Source organism: Orcinus orca, chromosome 1 (assembly GCF_937001465.1).
Source record: "Orcinus orca chromosome 1, mOrcOrc1.1, whole genome shotgun sequence".
NCBI lineage: Eukaryota > Metazoa > Chordata > Mammalia > Artiodactyla > Delphinidae > Orcinus > Orcinus orca.
In genome coordinates this window covers 105,847,728-105,871,625 of record NC_064559.1, presented here as the reverse complement: position 1 = coordinate 105,871,625, position 23,898 = coordinate 105,847,728, and the positions used below count along the sequence as shown (strand labels likewise).

General features: G+C 47.1%; 1 protein-coding gene across 1 annotated transcript; it reads right to left on the bottom strand.

Annotated features, from left to right (window-relative positions):
* Positions 1-4,669: 4,669 nt before the first annotated feature.
* On the bottom strand, positions 4,670-23,435 carry ACP6 (acid phosphatase 6, lysophosphatidic). Its single transcript, XM_004285805.4, has 10 exons — positions 22,856-23,435; positions 15,834-15,962; positions 15,585-15,715; positions 14,922-15,001; positions 11,749-11,836; positions 10,763-10,895; positions 9,399-9,499; positions 7,181-7,276; positions 5,514-5,679; positions 4,670-4,869 (listed from the first exon to the last, which is right to left on the bottom strand). Exons 1-10 carry the CDS (start codon positions 23,051-23,053, stop codon positions 4,726-4,728), a joined length of 1,266 nt encoding a protein of 421 aa, XP_004285853.1. The 5' UTR covers positions 23,054-23,435; the 3' UTR covers positions 4,670-4,725.
* Positions 23,436-23,898: the final 463 nt, after the last annotated feature.

Here is a 23,898-nt window from a genome sequence, read left to right as displayed (position 1 = left end):
GAGAGGAAAAACAGGCTCAGAGACACCTGTCCAAGGGTCACAAATACTAGCTTCAGAATTTGAACCCAGTAGAAGCCGCGTGTTTTCTTTACTCCATGCTTCCCCCTGGTGGTGAGTGGGGAAGAGTACATAGAAGCCCCTTTGTGCAAAGCGGAAACAAGGAGACGGAGAGGTCAGAATCCATTCAGTAAATCTTGGCTGAAGTCCACTTTGTGCCACGTCTTGTACTTGGCTCTAGGAACACAATAATGTACAAGACAGGCAGCCCCCTACTGAGGGACAAACAGAAACACGGGAGGCATCAAGATGAGAGGGATAGGGACTTCCCTGGTGGTCCTGTGGTTAAGACTCCACACTTCCAATGCAGGGGGTACGGGTTTGATCCCTGATCAGGGAACTAAGATCCCACATGCCACAAGGCACGGCCAAAAAAAGAAGAAGAAGAAGAAGGAATTCTCAAGACAGCAATGTAGAAACCCTGCCTGAGTTTCCAACCATCAGACTCAAGATGGCAACACCATCTCTTACCTGAGCCTACTTCCTAAAGACTTGCTGGTCCCCAGGATTGTGTGAGCCAACTTCTTAAAATAAATGTCTCTCTCTCTGCTTAAAAAAAAATTGCTTAATTTAAAAAAAAAAAAAAAAAGATGAGAGGGATACATGGGCAAAGGGAGGGTGTGTCGGGGGCCAGGGTAGGAAACTGTGTCACAAGAGCCAGAGGAGCGGGACTAACTTTTCTTGAAAGAGTTCAGTCTGGCCGGGGGGCGATGCATGAGGGGGCGTGAGGGACGAGGCTGGAGATATAAGCAGGGGCCACGTCTCAAAGGGTAACGGAGCACAAGAAAGGGAGTGACCCGTTAGGAAGGCACTGAGTAACCTGGGAGGATGATTATGGGCCCAGGAGAGCAGTGTCAGAGGTGCTTGCTCACTCAACAAATGTGTGAGCACTAGTGCATGCCAGGCATTATTCTCAGTGCTGGGGACACATCGGTGAACAAGGTAAAGTCTGCCTTCATGGAGTTTACATTCTCATCAGGGAGATAAATAAATACACAGATGTGTAATATCAAGCACTGAGAAATACCACAGGGGAAAACAGACAGGACAAGGTGGATCCTGGATTTGCTTGGGCTACTGTAACAGAATATTACAGATCAGGTAGCTTAAACAACAGAAATGTATTTCCTCACAGTTCTGGAGGCTGGAAGTCCAAGATCATGGTGTCAGCAGGGTTGGTTTCTGCTAAGGCCTCTCTCCTCAGCTTACAGATGCCCATCTTCTCCCTGTGTCTTCACATGGTCTTCCTTCTGTGTCAGAGTCCTAATGTTCTCTTCTTTACCCAGTCATATTGGATTAGGGCCCACCCATATGACCTCTTTTTTTCTTTTTAAGTTGAGAAATATGGTTTTCAAAAGTTAATTAATTACTTTATTTATTTATTTTTGGCTGCATTGGGTCTTTGCTGCTGTGCGCGGGCTTTCACTAGTTGCGGCGAGTGGGGGCTACTCTTCGTTGCGGTACGCGGGCTTCTCATTGCGGTGGCTTCTCTTGTTGCGGAGCACGGGCTCTAGGTGCACGGGCTTCAGTAGTTGTGATGCGTGGGCTCAGTAGTTGTGCTGCACAGGCTCTAGAGTGCAGGCTCAGTTGTTGTGGTGCATGGGCTAAGCTGCTTCACGGCATGTGGGATCTTCCTGGACCAGGGCTCGAATCCATGTCCCCTGCATTGGCAGGCAGATTCTTAACCACTGCGCCACCAGGGAAGCCCATATGACCTCTTTTTACCTTAACTACCTCTTTAAAGGCTCTATTCCAAATATAGTCACATTTGAGGTACTGGGGGTTAGGACTCCAAAATGTGAATTTTGAAGGGACGTAATTCCACCCATTAACACAAGGTGATAGAGTGTAACTAGGCTGGAGGTAGAGTGAGGGGGTGGATCTGAAATATCTTATGTAGGACAACAGGGAAGGGCCTCCCTGAGATGACAGTGAGCTGAGATCTGAATGAAGAAAGGGCGCTAGCCATGCCCATGTCTAGGAGAGCACTGCAGAGAGGGGAAGAGCTTGTGCAAAGAGCTTGAGGTGAGGACACGACTTGGGGGTCCTTGGCAGACGAGAACGGTAAGGCGGCTAGTGTAGCCGGCGTAAAGTAAGAAGAGACAGGTAGGAGAGAAGTCACATAAAAGCCTTGACGACCATTATGACTGGCTCTCGCTTTGAGATGGGAAGCCCGGGGAGAATTTTGAGCAGAAGAGTGACATGATCTGACTCATATTTTAAAAGCAACACCTGTGTTGAGGATAAATTAGCAGAGAGGGAAAGGGCAGAAACAGGAGACTTTGCAATAATCCAGGTGAGAGGTGATGCTGGGATGAAAATAGTAGCAATGGAAGTCTCGAGAAGTGGTCAATTCTGGATAAAGTTTGAAGAGAGGTGCAGTAGGATTTACTGACGGATTAGATGTAGTACAGGAGAAAAAGAGAGGAGTTAAGGGTAACTCCAAAGTTCTTGGCCCAACCGGCTGGGTTAATGGTGATGCCACTTACCTCAATGGGGAAGCGTGTGGGAGAAGTCGAAGAGGCATGAGAACTGAGAGTTTAGCATGGACAATGGGAAGTTCAATACATATTAAATAGCTTAAATATCCACGCAGAGATGTTGAGTAGCAGCTGGAAATGGAACCAGAATTCAGGGGAAAAGTCCAGGTTGAAGGTATGAATTTAGGAGACATTATGTAAATAATATTTTAAATTGTGGAACTGCTTGAGATCACCTAGTGGGGTAAGTGTAGGAGAAAAGGTCCAAGGACTAAGCCTCGAGATACTCCAACGCTTAGAGATTTTTAAAAGGTAGATTCAGCAAAAACTGAGAATTTGAGAAATGAGGAAAACCAAGAGGGTATTTGTCAAGGAAGCCAAATGAAGAAAATATTCCAAGAGTGCCGATGAGAAGCTGAGTACGAAGACTGGAAACTGGCTACGGATTTAGCACCCAGAGGTCACTGATGATGCTGACAAAGCTGTTTCCATGGAGTGGGAGGGGTGAATGCCAAAATCACAGTTGGTTCAAGAGAGAAGGGGAAGGGAAGCATCAGAGACGGCAAGTATGAACAACTCTTTTGAGCAGTTTTGCTACAAAGGGAAGAAGAAAAGAGCATAGTAGTTCAAAGATGTGGGAAAACTTTTTAAGACAGATTTTAGAGCATATGTGTAAGCTAATGGGAATAACTGGTAGGAAGAGAAAATTAACAATAGGGAAAGAAATAATTGTAGGAATTACTGCAAAGCTGGAGGGTTGGCCTTGGATAGGAGTAGGGATGGTTCATTCTTAGTAACAGGAAGGAGGGCCTTATAGGCACCAATGCAGCTGGGTTAGCAGGTTGGGGGTGGCGTGATGGATATGGAAGTTCTCTTCCGATTGCTTTTACTTTCTTAGTGAAATAAGAAATAGAGCAATTAGTAGGGTGAGGGGATATTGAAGATCGAGGAACAAAGATATGAGTATATTCAAGAAATAAACAGGTAGGACCGATAGAACTTAACTGATTAGACATAGAAAAGTGTGAGAGGAAGGAGACAAGGAGAGATTTCTGGTTTAGTAACTGAGTGGATGGTGGAGGCGTCTTCCATTCAAATAGGGAAGGCTGTAGGAAGAGCAGATCTAGGAGGAGAGAGGGAAAATTTTGTGTCTGTGGGACATCCAAGTGGACATAAGTGTCTGAAGCTCGGGAGAAAAAACTTGAACTAGAGAAGTAGATCTGGGAGTCAACAACGTAAAGATAGGAAGCAGAGGGGTTTTTGTGCTTGCTATTTTCTCTGAGAAGTAAAGGTGTTGGTGGCTTGAGATCAGAGAAAGTTTGAAATAGATTCTGGGGAAGAATGAGAAAATTGATAAGGAAAGAGGGGGATCACCAGATAACCTTGGGGACCCAGGTCAAGGTGGAGGACTTATGCTGAGAGTGGTCCCGACCCGCCAAGTGAGCCCTCATCCACGCTCCTGGAGCTCCAGCCACCAGAAGCCAGTGCCCTTCCTGCCAGGTCCCCACAGCAGGGCTGCACCTCATTGCCCAGCAACGTGCCCTGACCTTCAAGCCTGCCTTTTACATAACACCACTTCCTTCTTGCTTACCTGGTTAACTCCTACTCCCTCATTTTCTCTATTCAGATCAGGACAGAACTTCCCAAGAAGCGTTTAACTGCTCCCCCCAACCCCTGCCAACTGGGGCTGGGGGTGTCTTCTCTGTACCCAAGTAGACCCTGATGTACCTTATCACAGAATGAAACATACTGTATTGTCGTCACTGATTTCTTATCTGCCTCTCCTACTGGACTGAAACTACTTGAGGGCAGTAACCTTTCACCTTTATAATGATCACTGCTTAGTAGGTGCTCAATATATGTTTGTGAAATGAAGATAAGAAAAAAGAACTGGAGTCCAAACCCACACTCAATTCTACAGGGTCATGATGTCCCCAGCCTATGTCACAGGCAGCTGCTTCTGGCCATGGAAATCAAGCCACAAAACAGGATATATCATTCTGGTCTCAACATTACATGCCTTTTCCTTTCAAGAAGAGACCCTAATATACCTACAGGAGGGAAATACCCTTCCCTCATGTTGAAGTACCTTAACCCTTGTTCCTGCCTTTCCCAAACACAACAGCTGGAGGCATTGTATAAAGGCATTTTATTAAAAAAATCAACACATCCTACTTGTACAGATCACTCACTCTCTATTTCCAAGTCCCATCACTTGGGCTTCAGAGCACAGTGTGTGGTATTTTTCTGGGTTCAAAGTATAAATCGACATGGTGTTCAAGAACTTGTCCAGCGGACACAGCCGGTCAGGGCAACCTTTCGGCACCTGCTCCTGCGGAAGAGACAGAACTCAGAAGGGGCACTGAGGACCCTGTCTGGCTGTTTTCAGCTGTGCCCAGAGTTCTGAAAGGCTTTGACCCAATGGTGTGTGTATACACACATATAACAGCCAGGAAGGTCCCATTAACTGGTCAACTTCCAGATGAAGAGCACTATGCCCTGCTTGTGAAAGTCCCTCGAGAACGGTTGGTTGAACTGACTGGGAAAACACACTCATGTTTACTCCTGAGCTGGGAAGGCTAAAGGTCTAAGCCGTGGGGAGTGCTCTCGCCCCTGCCCTGGACAGCAGCCTGCTGAAGCAGCCGAGGTACCAAGCGTACTGACCGTAAACATCGCCTCCCAGAGACACCATCATTAATGTTCAAAGCAGGCCTCACAGTCAGGGTGTTACATCCTGGCAGAGACACTCAGGAGAAGACAAGGGTGGCCCTATTCTTAGAAGATAAGGGATAAGGCCCAAGTCCCAGCCTGCCACTATATGCCCAGTTCTGCCTTAACCCTGGGCCACAGCCTTGAGAGGATTCAGAGAGCTCAGGTGCCAGTGGAGACTCCCTGGGCCCGAGGAGGGAGACTTGGTGCTAAACCGGGTGGGTGGGGTCGCCCAGCCACCTCCCAACCCCACCCCGGAGCTCTTACCTCCCCGCGGTAATAGAGCTGCACAAACCACTCCTTAGACTCCCGGTGCTGGTAGAGTTCCATGGTCAGGTCCACAGCAAACGGGGGCCATTTGTGGTCAAAAATCCCCAGGGCCATTAAGAGAGGCATGAGGGTCACATCATGAGCTGCATAGAGGTACAGCTTTCTGCAAGAAGAAAACAGTTCTTCACAATTAATTCTTTACCTTAGGACTCTGGAGGACAGGACACTGCTGCCTTCGCGAGTGAGGACACCGGTGACATCTACTAATCAGTTGAGCCTACTAAAAAACTCCTTTGAAGTAGATCGTGGGGAGAACCCTCATCCGCATGCCCCTTGTCTTCATGAGGAGGGATCCCCACTGGAGTAGCTCTCCTGGCCTCCTCCTGCCCGACCAACCACCTACTCCTCCCGCGGTGAGTTTTGAAGAAGAAACTGGGCATGTGTGGCACAGCTCTACCTCTCTCTTCTCTTCGGGACCCGCCTGCCTACAGCAAATGTTCTTCCTACTCTCAGCTGTGTGATGAGTTTAGCAGAGCAAGCTCTCCTTGTTGGGGAAGCTTGCAGTTTGGGGGAATTAAGTCCATTTCATTAATATGCCTGTTTGGCCCTCAATACATTCTCTAACTGGGCTTTAATCAGTAAGAAAGTTGCCTTTTAATCTATATCTACCTGAACCCTATATCTGTCTCTTGGGAAACACTGAGGATTTTATTTGTTGACCCTCAACCTAGAAGGCTAGCATTGGACCCTACAGTACTCTACAGACACAAGGCTGAGGCGGGGCAAGGTGGCAAAGGTCAGTAAGAAATATATTGTCATTGCAGGTCTGTGAAGGACAGGGAAGGTCATTCACATGATTTGCTATTATAAATCTAGGCCCAAAGTTCCTGAATGTTCCTATTTCAACTCACTGTCCCCTACCTTTCCCACACTCATCGCGCATTTCTAACTACGTACAATTCTTTCTCTCAAGAAGGCAGTCTACAACAGTCCTTCTCCAATATTAGGGCGCTTACAAACCACCTGGGTGTCTTGTTAAAATGCAGATTCTGATTCAGTGGGTCAGGCTGGGGCCAGAAACTCTAACAACCCCAGGTGACAGTGAAGCTGTTTATCTGCAGACCACAATTTGCTTAGCAAGTGCCCAGGACACACAACATTCCAAATCCATGGTCCCTAACCTGGGGTTCCAGGCACTCCAAAAGTGGCAGTGGATGTTCACAAGCCACTTCCAACATTTTTAAATGCCCAGTAGAAATCCTACCTTCCTGTATACGCAATGAAGGTGTTCAAACAATCTATTAAGCAATTATCAGTGTTTGGGGCTATTATAATACCAAATCAGTGTGATGTCCTAATTAGCTACTCCATTGGACACATGTTCAATTAGTTAAAAAAAAAAAAGGGAAAAATAAATTTAGGGTTCTTTTTTACTGAAATAAAATTTCCGAACATGGTAGGACAGGTGTGGCAGGAAGAAAGGTAGAAATGTTGTGAATGTCTCTGGGACACGTGGCCTCTTAAACATCTACTTTCAGTCACTGACAGCCTCGTTCTTGCCCTCCACGAACCTGGGTTCTCTCCCTGCAGCCAGACGCCACCCCGCCCCCACCTCCACCCCCACTGCCCCCAGCCACACCTAGCTGAGCTGCTGGGCCAGGTACCTGGTCTTGCCGGGCGGGGTGGCAGGGTCCACGACTTTCAGCAGGTTGCTTTCCAGAATGTGGAGGAATTGGCCCACTGCCATCTGAAGGCTTTCCCTATGGCGAGTAAACAATATTTAAGTACCCAGCGGGCACCTGGCACACAAGGGATGCAGGCTAGTTCTGCCCCCTTGAACCTCATGAGCCCAATGAGACAGAGCTGAGAAAAGACAAGGGATGCATGAGGGACAGTGACAGGCGGTAAGGAGAAGAACAGCGCTGCCACAAGTCTGAGGGCTCTCTGTGCGCAAAGACTGCCAACAATAACAGCAGCAGGATATAGACCTGGTAAGAACACAGCTGAGACAGGATAAGTCATGGAGAACCAGGCCTTCACGGTTAAAAGAACAAAACTGGGAAGGACACGGTGTAATGAATTCCAGGAATTCCAGAAGGCCCTTAGAAAAGCCATCCAAAGGAACTGCCTAAACTACACTTCCTACGCTTCTTTGGAATTTAGACCATAAGGACTTTTCTTGTTTATTTAACAAGAAGTTCAACACTAGTGCTCCCAGGCTTGGCTCTGTGGGTCCACCACTTTCATTCTCAGGACTGTCAACCTCATGATCACAAGGTGGTACCTCTACTCAAAGCATGTCTTCTCACAGTAGCAAATAGAGCTGAAAGATGGGGGCTAGGAAGTAGCAAAAAGGCTTGGTTTGGGTGCCTCACACTTTTTTCAAAGAGGAAAAAAAAACCTCTCCCAGAATTCCCAGAACCCAATCACTGACAAAAGGAAATGGGGTTGCCAAGATTGGCTTAGACCAATCTTTACTCATGGTGACTGGGTAAATGGCCACCTTTATAAATCAAGGAAAGTTGAAGCAATAGCTGAGGAGTATGCAAATACGCTTTCCAGAGGAATGTGTGCAGGCCAAGCCAAGTTGGATGGCACTGTGAAGTTGTAACCATTTGTCCTTGAAGAAACATCAGTTTTATGAAACCAGGGCTAACGGAAAGGAGAATGGATCAGGTCTTGTGTGAAACGCTTTACACCAGGAGAAAGCAAACTATGGCCATGGGCCAAATCCAACCCACCTGCCTGTTTTTGTAAAGAGAGTTTTATTGGAACACAGTTGTGCCCATTTGTTTGCGTATGATCTATGGCTGCTTTCACGCTACACGGGCTGAGATGAGCGGATGCAACGGACAATACACGGGCCGCAAAGCTATATTTACTAAATATGTGTGTATGTGTTGGTGGAGGGGAAGGCAGTGAGTGACAATTTAGGTCCAGTGGGGCCACTTCAGGAAAAGATGAGGGAAGGAGACAAGTCACAGGGAGTGGCAGCAAGCTGAGTGGCGTGACTGGAGCCTTCCAGATGCCCGAGGCAAGTGCAAAGTGGACACACTGACTCTGCGTGGGAGAAAAGCAGGCAGAGGCTCCTATGCTTATGCAAGACCAAGCAAATTCTTGAAATGTTAGCTGCTTTTTCCTCCCACTCATCTTCCCCAGGACTGTTCCTCTACTTCCCATCTCCCCTCTCTACCAAGTCACCTATTCTGAGGACAAGCTGAATGCTTTGAACCAATCACAGAAAGGTGTTTTTTGAGATTTGGTAAGAGAGGCATTCCCCATTCTGGCAGTCAGGAAATATGTCTTCTAAAAACAGAGCCCTAAGTACCAGTAAAATAGAGAAAACACAGGACTGGCGGTCAGAAGATCTGGGTTCAAGTCCCGCCTCTGCCACTTGCTAGCGGAGCCTGGGCAAGGTAGCCCACATCTCTCAGGTCCAGTTTCTCCATCTCTAAAGCGAGGACTTGGACTTGTCAGGGATAATGACACCCACCTCACAGCGAGAACAGGAAGGTGCTTTGTAAATTGTAATGTGACGAATAAAGTAGCAATAATGATTCTTCCTTTAGCATCCCCGCCACCCCAATCTTTTGAAACTTAAAGCAAAGGAAAAAGTCAGTGATTAAGAGAAATCCAGTCGAGTGGTGGCTCCCGGGTCTGTGTAACAGTGAATGGAAGCACTAGGTCACTAGTCCCAGCTCTGGAAATGTAAGGACCTAGGGCCGAGTCCATTCAGAAGTCCAGGAGAATGGGGTGATCTCGGCCTCTGCACACAGAGACGCCAGCTAACAAGTGTGAGCAGGCCTGATGAGCCCCCTTCCCCACACACTGGGAGGTATGACCAAGTGTGACTTTATGCCAGCAGCTGAAGAGGCTCCTTACCTGTCTTCCCTTTGCAGGATGTACAAGGCTGTGTCCACTGCTCTCTGCTCAATCATCCACGCAAACCTCTTCAGCGTGGGGCAGCTCGGGAGGCTATGCACCTGAAAGGTCCAAGGTACAGTTTTTGAAAGAAATGCTTCTCATCCACTGAGCCTGGCAGCCAATCAGCTTCCATGGAGCCCTAGGGGCCTGTCTTCTCCTGGGGAGAGCCTTAACAGCTCAAAAATCTATGTCCCCAAGGCCTGTCGGAAGCTATTCCTTGAGATCTAAAGGCCCAGGAAAAAAAATTGTTTTTCCTTTTTCTGATACTCCTCATCTACCCCAAAGTAAAAAAAATTTGTATTTTCTTAAGCTAAAAAAAAAACAAAAAATTGAATAGAATACAAGGTAAGGAATTCATAAATTTCTACTTGGCCTTCATTTTCCCCAAGATGATTTCTAAAAAGTATGCCATATAAATATGTTATATATGCAAACTCTTGCTTATTAAACTTAAACCTATTTTACACATAAGCACAAGGTGCATTTCTGCCTTCAGGGCACACCATCAACTTCACAAGAGAAGGAAGGAAGATCCAGGCTATACTGCCTTTGGGTGTCCGACTTTTTTTTTTTTTGCGGTACACGGGCCTCTCACTGTTGCGGCCTCTCCCGTTGCAGAGCACAGGCTCCGGACGCGCAGGCTCAGCGGCCATGGCTCACGGGCCCAGCCATTCCGCGGCATGTGGGATCTTCCCGGACCGGGGCACGAACCCGTGTCCCCTGCATCGGCAGGCGGACTCTCAACCACTGCGCCACCAGGAAAGCCCGGGTTTCCGACTTTTGAATCTAGGACAGCATTTCCTATTGTGCGGTCTTCAGTATTTATTAGATAAAAAACATTCTATGGCTAAACAAGTTTGAGAAAAACAGACTTAAGGATGAACCAACTTTCTTTACTACAGGCTTCTCAGATTCTTTAATATGCTGACGTGTGTACAGACTCTCCAAAAAGTGAGGGATTCCACTTTTAAAGAGGGATTCCACAATTTTTAGACAATAATCTCTCCCTACCATCACCCACCCCACCCCTGCCTGCCCACGTAATACACACTCACATCATGAGCATTCTGGTGAATGTGCTTTAAGAAACTCTGGTTGAGAGTTAAATGTCTGGGCTCCCAACCCAGTAAGGGGTCCTCCTTGATTGTTCCCTATCCCTCCATTCCCACGTCCATTCTGTCTGCAAGTCCTATCACAGCTGCCTCCAAGCCAGGAGCTCTCCACCCAGTTCTAACTCAGGAGGCAGCCCACCAAGCCTCCCCCAGGGTCCCCCACCCCCAGGGCCCCCCACCCCCAGGGCCCGAGGAGGACAGCCAGCCCACCTGCTCAGCAGCCATGTTGTCCAGGAGGATGAGGAAGTCCACTCCATCGCTACTGGCAATGCCCATCCCTTCCTTCACCTTCTTCAAATCCTCTGAGATCCCTGGCTGCAAAGAAGCAGCCTGCCTCCGGCCTCTGCCAAAAAATAAAAAGTTACTCCTTATATTTCATCATACTGTATAGTGATTAACAGTTGACAAAGTGTATCTCATTCTTCATTTGGGATCTCATTTAACCTTCAATGACGACTCACTGGGGTTAGCTAGTATTATTGCCATGGTATAGATGAATAAACTAAGACTCTATGAGGTCAAATGACTTGTAAAAGGAAGTTAGTATGTACCAGGACTAGAATAATAACCTGGATTTTCCAAATCCCACTCTAGCATTATCAAAAACAATGCAAGCATGGCCAGGTCTGCTTGAAAACAGCATTCTCCTTCTTCTGGGGGAACACATACTACATAGTTTCAGTGCAGACCAGAAATACCTGAATACGGCGAAGTGCTATCAGCCCAAACCAATCTATCCTACACGGCAGAGCGCTGGTAAGAAAAGGGGAAGCTGTGTCTTCTTCTGCTCGTCCATCTGGATTTGCAGTTTGATGACTGACTTACTCATCTTTATTTAATCATCTTTTCTGTAAGGTTCTTCATCTGCCCCATCTGAGAGCATTGAACGATTGAAGAGAGGATAATGCTTGGCAAACGGCAAAGCCCCACGCATGGCTGTATACACCATCTTTCCAGCCCAGCGTGTGGCTCTCCCCAGGCATCCTGTACCTTCACTATTAGCCTGTCACTGTGAGTAAGAGCTGCCTCACTTCCTGGGCAGTTGATGGCAGACCTGAGCTTAATGCAATCTCTTTCATTCCTTATCCACCGGCACGGCCAGCCTGGGCAGGCCCTCAGTTCAGGGAGCGCCTGCCAGCTAAGGTGGTAAAACGCTGCCGGTTCACCCCTGGTGAGCAAGAATCAGGGGCAGTTACCTGGTTCTTTCCCGGAGCCTCTGGCAGTTTTGGTAGTTGGGGTACAAGACTTCAGAGCTTGCTTCATCAGTGTGGATGATGATGGGTCCTGGAAGGAATGTGGGAAGCACAGGGGGGAAGAGGCTTCAGCTTGTTCTTCCCAGCAGCTCCACCCCCTTCTTCTCTCTGTCTATACAGACGGAGCTGCTCCCAGAGGCAGATCATCCCCTTAAGGACAGTGAATGCCTTCAACATGCCCCGGCCTTGCCAACAGGAGCTCTGCTGCGGTCTGAGCAATGGAGAAAGAAGTAGCAGCCTTGTTTTGTCCAGCACAACCTCTCCTGCTGGGCCACCTATAGCCGAGAGCAGGTACAGGTGCCGATCAGACTGGCACGTCCATGACCCAGTCCAAAAAACGTCGCCTCGAGGTACCACCAGTACCTGGGGATTCTAATAAAGAATGCGTCCTCCCTCACTTTATCAGAACTAGGTGACATTCTTGCTTCCCAAAGTCCGATCCTATAGGCCAATATGGTGACTGACATGACAATCTGAGAAGGGTGGCCACAGGGTCACAAATTCTCTCAGACCCCATGGCCTCGCCCAAAAGAAAACCCAGGCTTCCAGATGAACTACCAGGAACCAAAGACTAGGCTACAGTGTTTCCTACAGACCTCGCAGCACCTTGCTCCTGTTCAGAGCTCACGAGTACCCTTGTCCCGTCCAACAATGCCCAAGAAAAGTGCTCTAGCACCTTCCCATGCTTTGCTCTGTGCCAGAGATGGCAATGGCCTGTGGTAGCGCCCTGTTCTACCCAGCTCAAGCCTCACCTTCTCTGATGGCAGAGAAGCTTTTTGGAATTCACTGAGGTCAATCCATGGAGCGATTAGGTGAATCTAAACCCCAAAGAGCTATTATTTCCGAACAAATTATTGATAGCCCAAACCTCAGTATTTAACAGTAGCCTATGGTGACTTGAGTAGAATACCAGTATTCAGACACACTTTGTTGGTCTGGACAGAAAAAGCAAATCAGACTGAAAGTCATGAGTTTAGGCCTGAATCTATAACTAACCAGTAGGATGGCCCTGGGAAGTCACTTCCCTTCTCTGGGGCTCACGTGTAAATTGAAGGGATGAGACTAGCATCAGCAATTTTCAATTGTTTCTAAAGCAGTGGAAGCTTCTTTCTGCCACTATTAGATAAGGTAATAAAAGAAAAGGTGCTGATGGCTTCAAGGTAGGGGTCCAAAGTATAGTCTACCTGCATGCCCCAACCCCCTCCTTTTCTGTAGTTTCTGACCCCTCTGAAGAATCCTGGGGTTCCGCAGGAAACGTTGTAAAAAAGAATAGACCAAATGATCAGAGGCCCTCTCCAGATATACATGTTTTCTGAGAAGCAGGAGAGCACAAGAGGGAAGGGTATGGATTGTGAAGACAGACTGCCAGCGTTTAAATCCCAGCTCCTTCATTTACCAGCTTTGTGTTCCTCAGAGAGTCATTTAGCCTCTCTGTGCCTTAGTTCTCTTATCTGTAAAATGGGGATAATGTTACCTACCTCACAGGGTTATCACAAGAATTAAACAAGTTAATATCCGCAAAGCTCTTAGAACAATATTTGATGTATAGTAAGTCCTTTAAATGTGAGAATAATAGTAACTATGATTTAAACCTCTAATTAACACATGATAACTCCTACCTGGTACCTGACATTAGTGTCTGGATAATGGACCTACAGTTTATGATAAATAAGGCACATTTGAGTTGGCACTCAGATACGCATTGAATGAATGAAAGACCAAATGGTGCAGACCAACACCTTCCAGCTTCCCCCCACCAGCCTGATTCTCTGTAGTTTACTCAAAACCCTCTGGGCCTTCTCTAGGATTTTACTCTTGAAACAATATCCCAAAGTTGCACCACTTCCACCAATGGTAGCACCTTGTGGGGTTCTCAGGTCTATTCAAATCCCTTGATGCTGGCCAAGGCATGGAAGTAGCTGTGACAGGAGTCAAACTGGACTGTGAGGATGTCTGGGTCCAGTGCAGGGAGCGGCTACCCAGGCAGCCACACCAGAGGCTGGTGATGATACCACTTCCTTCCCTGCACCAAGAAACCCCTTTCCTACCTCAGTTACACTTTAGGTGGTTCTGAGGAGAGGACATTTGCCTTTTAGAAGCTGAGCAAGTGAACAGCTTTCAGAAGGCCAGGCACTATGGATTATTCCTAAACTCAGGGGCTCCCAAGAGGTAAGGAGCAGCCCATCCTGTTTGCTTTATGTTACTTAGGCTCGCTGTTTGTGTTCCGCCAGCTTCAGCCAGAACTAGCAGCAGTACCCAAGCCAGCTGGGGGCAAGGCCAGCCTCCTTTGGCCTGGAGGTTCTGTATTTTACAAATTTTTTAAAAGCCTGATGGAAGTTTTATCTCTATTTGAGATACTGCTACAGAAGCTAAAGAAAAATAACAAGAACCTCTGCCTTATGGCATCGTTTTAGTATTTTAATATTGGTGAGGTCATGATGATCTGAAACTCAGACCAGCAGTTCAATGTAAATTTCAATCAATTACAAATGACAAGATATGGCTTCATTTGATAGTCAAAGGGTCTCAACACATGAGATCCATAAAGGAAAATACTAAATGTGGTTCTTGGTGGTGAAAAGGTTGAGAATCACTAGCTGTGCTCATTCACTGGCTGAACAGGTCAAAACCCAAACTTGACAGACTTTCTTAACTAGGAAAGGCGGTACGGAGTACTGTTAATACCATCTGGGGCACGCTGTGGATTACCACCAAGACCAGGGCAGTAGCAGCAGACCCAGGCCCCAGCAAAGGGTCCCTCCTGCCCTCCTTCCTTTTCAGCAGCGTCTCTACTAAACAGAAAGGCCCCAGGACTGTTCACAAGACCTGGCTGGGGCTGCCTCATGCAGCTTGTGTAGATGCTTGAGAAGTCAGGAGCCAGAGGCGCTTCAGAGCAGCTGACGCATTGCTGCAGGTGTGCAGGTCAGGCTGACAAGGGCAGCAGCAGGCCAGACGGGGAGGGGCCTGCCAGAGGAGTAGGTACACCATGGAAGCTACCTGAGCAGGAGGAGAGAGACCAAGGGGACAGATACCAAGAAAGAGAGAGCGGGGCTTTGGAAGTGAGAAGAAGAGGCTCCTCAGGGACAGGGGCTGACTCGTAGAGCCCAAACTCAAACCTTCTTTCTGACATTGGAAAAGCCCAGCCAGCAAACACCGGGTAGACTCCAGATTCCGATATATGTTAGTGGAACGAATGCTGGGAAAAAAAACCAAAAAGGTAGATTAACTCATAAAAGGAAGATTCATATGTACACTCCACCTTATTCCACAGAGCAGCTGGGAGGCTTTCAAGACTACATAAGGGGAGCTATAGGGCAGGGAAGTATCCTTTATCTCTCTGTGGGATGGCTGCCCAAGGGACCTGAAGGCCAATGAATGTGACCTCCGGTGACCACTTGTTCACTGAATCCTACTGTACTAGGGTAACTGCTCCCAGACTACCTTGGAGGTTCTAACAGGGGACAGCAGCTTCTCGTATACCCTTGACCGGGAGAATGGTCCTCCTCTATCGGGGAAGGTCGTCCTCTTCGACCGAGCGTGCAGCTTCGGGAGGGACACACATGGAGAGGTGGGAGAGGAAGGGGACACCCGCCTAGCCAGCCAGATCAGCAGAATCAAACCCTGGCGATCAATGGGATGACAGATGTCACAGCCAGATCGCCCTCGCAGCCCCCCAGACTACCTTGGATGAGAGTGGGAACCACCTGGGACATCAGGGCAGGTTTTCTCATGCTCAGGACCTTACATTGGGTGCAACATCCCTTTTTCAAGTGACTCACAAGACCTCCAGTGGGTTGAAGGTTGGCGAAAGAAAGGGGATGTCCTCCACGTAGTTCTTCCTCAGCCTCTCTCCCAGGGCAAACATCTGCTGCATGCCCACCTTGGTCAGCTGTCCAGCAAACATGCCCCCCTGAGGTGGGGAAGGAAGGAGAGGAGAATGAAAACATCTGGTGGCCTGCTAACCTCAGGCCAGAGCAAACCATCACAGCTCTGCAGGGGGCTTCCCAGAGCAGGGAAGCATCGCTCACCTTCAGCGTGGTCTCGTGGTACTGAGAGTCGAAAGGAGAATGTGGTTTCGGGCCACCAGCTAGATTGGTGACTGTGTAATCAAACCGAGTTTGGGGTGGGACCTCTAGTAGCTGGGGTTTCCACTCTACCTGTTGTGACCACAAAAAACAACACATTGTTTAAAAGCTTCTTGAAACTTAGAGCATTAATATCCAGCAGCACATAGCTAGAATCACACTGACACTAGACAAGCAACCTTCCTATGGGAAGGAAGGAAAGAAACTTTAACTCCAGCTCCAATTAAGGGAAGAAAAGACTGCGATTTATTATTCCAAGCGTCCTCAGCCCAAGTCCTGTTATTGCTACACTAGTACTCACTGTTAAGGTGTTGCTCTGGCACTAAGCCCAGACTGAAGTAAAGGGGAGAAGCAGCCAGAGTGCCGTGGCAAATGAATGAATGAACTAATGACGGAATAAGTGAATGAATATGATATAATCTCAGTGACCGTATACTTAAGAATTTTTAAGAAATCAACCTGCAGGCTTTTATGGTCCCTCCTTAAGGACTCTTGTAACTACTACGTATTTCCCTTCCTTTCATCCAACTTCTCAAATAAGTAGCTGCCCTCTAAGAAACCTTCACTTCTTCACCATCTTCCTTTTTTCCTTGCAGTCTGGCTCCTGCCCCAACTGTACTGATTTTCGAAACATAACAAGTAGTCATAGGCCTCACAGCTCCAACTGCCAACTGCCCATAAAATTCTTACACGCACTGAGTCCGATGTGATGCCTTCAATTTTAAAAACAAAAGTCTTTTCTTCTAATCCCATATACCAGCCCCTCTTCCCAACTGACTATGATTCTCAAGGCTACCCCAATCCTCCCAGGTGAAAAGACTCAAACCTCTGACTCACCCCACTGCTCCCCCATCCCCACCCCAAACCCCGTGGATCACTGGCTAGAAAAAATGTTACTCCCACTGGTCCTTCTTTTATCTTATTATTAGAGTATAAAACCTTATTACCTCAGGCAAAGTCCTGTGACAGGCTCTCTCCCTCCCACCCCCCAAACCATATACACATAACCACCCGATTCATCTTGCTGGGCCACTCTCATCATATCAATAGCTTTTTCCCAATGTTCCAAGAGAGAAGCGTCTGCCTTTCAGGACTTTTGGCCCAGCCTCTGTCCCCAGCTATACTGCCACTACGCCTCTCTCTTCCCCTACCCAGGCCAGACCATACCCACTGCTTCCTCTACATCTGCTTTCAGCTTTGCTTCCCTTGCTCGGAGGGACTCCTGTCCGTCTCTGTCCATCCAGCTTCTCTGCAAGGTTCAATGACAGCTCAAGCCTTACCTCCCCAGCTGTGACTGCTCCAGCTTTCAGTGGCTGTCTTCTTATCTGAATTCCTACAGCACTTACAATATATAACTCAATTTCTTACTGCTTCATTGTGTTTTAAGACTAACTTTTGAAAACCTACGATGTCACACAGCATTGTATTTATCTTGGTGCCTCCCAGAAATATCCCAGGAGACGGCTACTGGGAGTCCCAGGTCCATTCTTTCAAAAGGCATTGTCTCAGCCTCACCTGCACCCGGTCTCTAAACACCTGAGCTTCTTCCCCTGCTGGTGCTACAGCAACTGATATCAGAAGACTGGGTGTTCAGAGCCGAGACCTTCTTCCTACAATCTTTTAATCACTGCTCCTCCTTTCAAAGTTCTAATACTATAACCTCCCTTCATAAAACCCTTCAAGGGCTCATGGCTGCATGATGGCCCCTGTCTCTTTCTCTTCACCAATTCTTCCCTGCCCTACCACTTCTTCTCTAGCCGCACAACTCTGTTTCCTAGAACACCATCCCCACACCTCCTGGCCTTTCAACCTCATGTTCCTTCTACCTGGAATTTTCTTTTCCCTTTCGTCTGGAAAAACTTCTGTTCATTCCACAAAACAGCTTAAATGTTCCCAGAAGCTGTGACCTTGGCCCTGTGCTCTCACAGCAGCCTCAGTGGATCTTTTCGTTAGCCTTTACCAAACTGTATTAGACAAGTCCCTTTACTAGTCTGTCCTGCTCAGTAGACTTAGCTCCTGAGAGCACAGCCTGTGTCATCTATGGACCTCTGCATTTTGGATGTCCAACAAAGGGCCTGGCACACAGTAGGCATAATTAACAGCTCCAACAGGGAATTCCCTGGCAGTCCAGTGGTTAGGACTCTACACTTCCATTGCAGGGGGCACAGGTTCCATCCCCGGTTGGGGAACTAAGATCCCACAAGCTGCGCGGCCAAGGTGGGGAAAAAATAGCTTCAACGATTTGCTAGATCCTGCGGAAGATACCAAGATTGAGATAACATGACCCTGCCTTTTTTGGATTTTCCGGTTAGTAGAGACAGCAAGCTATGTATGTAAATGATAGCAGAACTAAAATAGAAACTATGTGCTACAAGAAACCAGAGGAAGGCCATTGTAGTTCAAAGGCAAGACAGACCTTCTCTTCTGGCTGAGGATTCAGGAAAAGTTTCATGGAAGGAATGGTATTTGAAATGAATAGGATTTAGACAAGCAGAGACCAGGACTTGAGAGTAAGAGGTAGGTAAGAAGAGAGGGTGGTATTCAGAATTCTAAGAATAGGTAGGAAGCTTGAGCAAAGCAGAGATGGGGAAGAATATATAGAGGAAAGAAGTGGCTTGGTTTGCCTGAACGTGGGAGTGGTTTTCAAACTTTTAAATTAGCAAGTATCAGGTTGAGTTAGATTTGTATATTTAAAGGCAAAAACTGGAGTTCCTCTAGTTTAAGTGGGAGTGGGAACTCCGAACCCTAGCCACTCAGCATCCCCTTCGCCAGCAGGCTCCATAGAATAGTTTGAAAGCCATCAGTATAGATCACAATTGAAATGGAAAGACTCAACGCAGAAAAGCCAATTTCAAGACGTCTGCCATAGGGCTGGTGAGAGCCTAAGGCCTCATCTAAGGCAGCAGGAATAGAAGGGGTGGATTTAAGACTTTTGAGTCAAACCTGGCAAGTGAGTAGATAAAAGCTTTATTTGGAGGCTATACTGGTAGGTAAACAAGAAAGAATAAAGAGAAAATGAGTTTGATTTTGAGTCTGGGTGCCTAAGGTGGTAAAGGGTAATGGAGGAACTCCTTGACTAAAACTAAGGCCAAGACAGAAGAACAGCTGACAAACTGAGTTCAGGTTTGTATGATTTAAGTTTCAGACACCTCCTCTGAGTTCCCAGCACTCCCCGCATATTCCTATAATTGGAATCTGTTTTGTCTCTCTCCTTCATCACATTGTAAACTCTTCTCTCTTTTACAGATGAGATTGAATTATCCATCCTTGTAAGCCCAGTGTCTAAGCACAGGTCCTGGTACCAGGTCCACAGGGCCCGTTCGGCCACACTACAAAACCTCCTCCTGTTAGGTGCATTCACCAAGAGAGGATCTCTGGCTTTCCTAGGAGATGACTCCTGAGGTCTAGGTGATGTCAAGCCTAGAGTACACATTTTCAAATTTTCAAGGATGGATGATACGTGAGCTCCATACATGGTGTCCATCCCACATACACACTCTCATTCTCATGCCTGCTTCTCAGCTTCGGAGTTAGTGGCAAAGACTAACTTTATAATTTTATTTATTTATCCATTTTCAAGAATTAACATAAAGTAAGTGGTAGCAATACCTAAAATATAGTAAGATAAGCAATTCAAGGTAGACAAGAAAGACAAAAGCAAATGAGTATATAGGGACCAAAAATACGGATAGAGTAATAAAGTTTCTCAAAAAAATACATGCTATGAAGATCCATATACTTACTGTAGGTGGGCCAAAGAGTCAGCACTAAGCTTTCTGGCTTTTATGTACAAGGAGAAACTTGATCAGCTAGACAAGCTTAAAGATAAAAGCAAGGCAACTGTTCAGGAGAAGCACACCATTTCTCATGCTAACAGACAAATTCCTCCCAAGGGTCCTCATAAAGAGGATATAATGAACATCTTTTCAGTAGTCGCAGCAATGAGTTTTGTGGGATTGCTTCTCATTGTTCCCTCGACACAGAATGATAGCATCTCACCAAAGCACATTTCCGTGAAGACGGTACTACACTGGGATCGATATGCTACATTCAGGTAAAAGAAAAACAATCTACGTAAAAGTAAACAAGAACTTGCAGGTGTAGATTTTAGAATAAACTAATGATTTGAAACCTTGCACACTGCACAGTAGTATCACTGGGAAGTTGTTTTAAAGTTACTGATGCCTGAGCCCCCTCCTGGGCTAATGACATCCAGATCTCCTGGGGATGGGGCCTCCGTTTTTTAAATGCTACCCAGTCCACATGACTCTAAGGCTTCACCAGAGGACCTTTTACCATATCTGGATGCTCTGGGTCAATGAAATCAGAATCTCTGGGAGACAGACCTAGGCATCAGTATTTTCTAAAGCTCCCCAGTTGAGTCCGAGGTCCCACCAAGGTTAAGAACCACCACTGCACAGGAATGGATGGATTGACTGGGACATACTTTGTGTAATGCTTCCTGAAAACGGCTGCTCTTAGTTGAGTTTTGAATAAGTATTAATCAACACTGATACCGACATTATCCTTCCTAGCTCATCTACACTATCAAATAAATATGGACCCAAATGTCTTCATGAACGGTGGAGCTGGAATGGGTCGGACTTTATTTTATAAAAACTGAGGAATCTTCCTGGGTTGGGGGCTATTTTGCCATCATATAGAGAGGCGCTGAGGGAAATCCAAAAGTAGGGCCAAATTTATCTTTTGAAAGCGTACCTGGATCTAATCTAACAACCAGAAGAAATGGACAATCAAGTTCCAGAGTTTTATTTCCAGAGCACAGATACAACTTTTAGGAAGATAGGTTAATTCATCAGCCATTCAAGCCATAAGAAAACAACTCAATAAAACAACTAGTTTTAAACAATGATATTTTCTGAGGATTTGTGAGATAACTGAATGGATTGACTTGTCACATAAGTTTATCTATAAACTAGTCAGAAGTCTGGAAATATCTACCAAAGGCAATTTTAGTTTTAGAATTGCTGTCAAAGTCCTTTCTGACTATAATTAATAGCAGAACCACAAAGATGAGAAAATCCCAATAACAACCTCTATTAAATTGGAGCTTGAAAAAAAAAAAACCCGAGAGAGAATATCCAGAAACAAGCAGGAGGCTGATGATACTTGCTCATAGTTGAGCCTAAGTTGAACAAGAGCTGGTTCTACCCCTCGCTTTTATGCACAAGACTTTATACAAGATAACCAAAGACGTTCAGTGCATCTGCCTAAAGTCTAGAGAATGTGAGCAGGCAAAAGAGGTAATGTGCCTTATCTAATTGCAAAATAACACCGAGGACTCAGATTCTCTATATTTTGTGGCTACAAAGACAGAAATTGAATGAAGCCGGCAGTCTACCTGAGCTACAACTGCCGCTTCCAGCATAAAGGCAGAAGATACCCATCGCACATCCACTGGCTCAGGAGAAAGCCCTAAAAGAATCTAAATCTTTTTCTGGGTCCTTTAGGGAGCACATATACTGTCTGTAGGAGGTCCAGGCCTAGACATTCAGACTTTTATTCACTGCCACCACTGATAACTTTGTCTTCTATTCTTGTATGTTATTTTCCATACAGCCTTTCTGTACCGAGAATAAATGGCGAAGAGAGGAGAGTACACAAGAGATGGGCTATGTACAAAACTATAAGGAAAATTTAGTGACCTAATATAAAAAGGCAAAGTAAGAGACTGAAAAAAAGGTCAAAGTATACAAAAAAAGGAAAGAAAGAAAGAGAAGGAAAGGAATGGAATTCAGGCACCAGATAGAATGTGGTATAGCCATATAGAAAGGCTAACTAGAAATCTGATAATAGAATTAAATGCCTGACAAAGTTTATTCATTTCTGTGGGAAGTGCTTTAGAGGTTTGATTTCATGTGTGGCCAGCTTTAAAAACTGGGTTTTCAGTTGTACAATGTGAGTTGTACAACCTTGAGCGTTTCTTAAAAGCAGCTATCACCATGAGTATGTCTAGTATCAGATTTGGACATCCTGTTGAACCTGCTCCAACATCAACCTGGAGAACCAACAATGCAAAAGCACCCCACAGGTTAAGTTTGACACCTGGGTGCCTGGGGATTTCAGGTTTCCTATTTATCTTCACTAGGAAGACAGTTCTTTAATCACAAGCCTGCCTGCTATGAAAGGCCAGAGATCTTTACTGGCTCTCCCCAAGAATCAAATCCAGAAAGGGTAATCATTTTCAAAACTGACTACTTGTACTTTAATCATAATTATCCTGACCAAAACCAGGTAGATTTTAAGACATAAGCCACAAGACTGAACAATTAAAAATTATTTTTCCTACCTCAGATTCCTTCCACAATAGGTTTAGGAACCCAAAATAAGGGAGAGCTCCAAGATACAGCACTTATTACCAAAAAAATCTTCAGGATCTCAAATGGTATCCAGCAAACCCTGAGAGAAAGCTGCAGTAAATTCTGTTCCCAAAGGTATTAACCTCTGTTATCCACTGCGATCCCAGTTAGGGTGGTTCCTGGCACAAAGGTCCCGGCAACTCTTTGACAACCGCCAAAATGGTCACACATAAATGCACTACACCCTTGTACTCAAGTTCCCACAAATATTTATTAGAAATGCAGAATCTCAGGCCCTACCCCACGTCGGCGGAATCATAATCTGCATTTTAACAAGATCCTAGGAGATTTATACGCACCATGGGAAGCACACTACTACTTCTAGCTGTGCTTCGTCACAGCCATCGGGGGGCGTAACTGGAAGTTTCCGGTCTGTCCTACAATCCGAGAGTCCGAGGGGTCTTGGGGGGTCAGGGGCTGGCACCAGGCCAGCACCTTTGCTCAAACTGTTTTCCCTTTGTCTGGACCCAGCCCGAACCCCCGTGAGCGTAAAATTCCAAAGGTGGTGTGTGTTGGGGCGAAGAGCCCGGCCCGCCACTGGTTGGCCACACAGTCCTCGCCCCACCAGCCCCGCCGAACTCTCACCTGCTCCTCCCGCGGAAGCGCCTTGAGAGGGCTCCGCGCCCCGTGTCGAAACACGACTTGCACCATTTTCAGCTCCAGCAGGCTTCGGTCGACGGAATCCTGGTCGTCAGCCCCCCGCCGCTGGTGGAGGCAGTACGCCAGCGAGGTCAGGACGCCGACAGGGGCCCACATGCGCACCCTGAAGCTCCGGGAGATCATGGGGGAAACCCCTCGGCTCCTCTCCGGGGTGAGGGTGCAGAAAGCGAATACAAGTCCTCCGCGATCGACGGGGCTCAGCAGCCGCCCCCAAGTTCCCGGGAACCGGTGGGCGAGCACATCCACCCGCCCAAGCTGCGACCGCTGCGACTCCCAGCTGTGAAGGGGACCCCGAGTGGGAGCGTGGGGGAAGAAGCGGAGGTGGGAGCAGCGATGACTTCCCGGGAGTTTTAACCAGGCTCGGGGTTGGCCTCTCCCGCCGCAGACTGGGAGGGGGAGCAGGGAGCTCAGCTCCTTATCCTTCGTCCTCTAGGGAACCTTAAACTTGGATTCCAAGTTCGGCCTCCAGCACTCTTGACGGGACAGGAACCTGCCCAGAACTCCTGGGCGGCAGTGACTCCATTAACACAAAACACTCGACTCCACTTTTTTATAAGCAAGCTCCCACCCACTTTCTCACCCACCCGGGGACCTGCCCCAAGCGGACCCGCGCAGAGGAGCACGGGAAAACGAGTCCCGCGGTGACTCCTATCCGGAGGCTCTGAGTTGCGAGAACTACAACTCCCACAATGCCGCGCGCCGCTGGCCCTCCCCGGGAGGTATTACCCCGCCCCCGGCAGTGGGCCTAGCCCCTCAGGCCGGCAGGTTGGAAGTCTCCAGGAGCTGGCGGTCAGCGTGTGTAGGAGTGAGTCCGCGAGTTTGCCAAGCTGATTGGGTAGGCGACATGAAGGCAGGGGGAGATAGAACTTGGGTAGTGGAGCCGATTTATTTTGAGTCTACCGAGTGTAGAAGACTTCCTTGAAGTCCTGGAAGTTGGGGTTCCTGAATTAAGAGCCAAGTACCGTTTG

What these genes read in the sequence shown, in the direction of transcription:
- ACP6 (XM_004285805.4), bottom strand. Translation starts at nt 23,053, where the DNA reads ATGATCTCCCGGAGCTTCAGGGTGCGCATGTGGGCCCCTGTCGGCGTC. An exon ending in TTCAACCCACTGGAGGTCTT is followed by an intron (nt 15,002 to 15,584) that starts GTGAGTCACTTG and finishes TTTTTTTCCCAG; the next exon opens with CATTCGTTCCACTAACATAT. An exon ending in AGGCTCCGGGAAAGAACCAG is followed by an intron (nt 10,896 to 11,748) that starts GTAACTGCCCCT and finishes ATTTTTTGGCAG; the next exon opens with AGGCCGGAGGCAGGCTGCTT.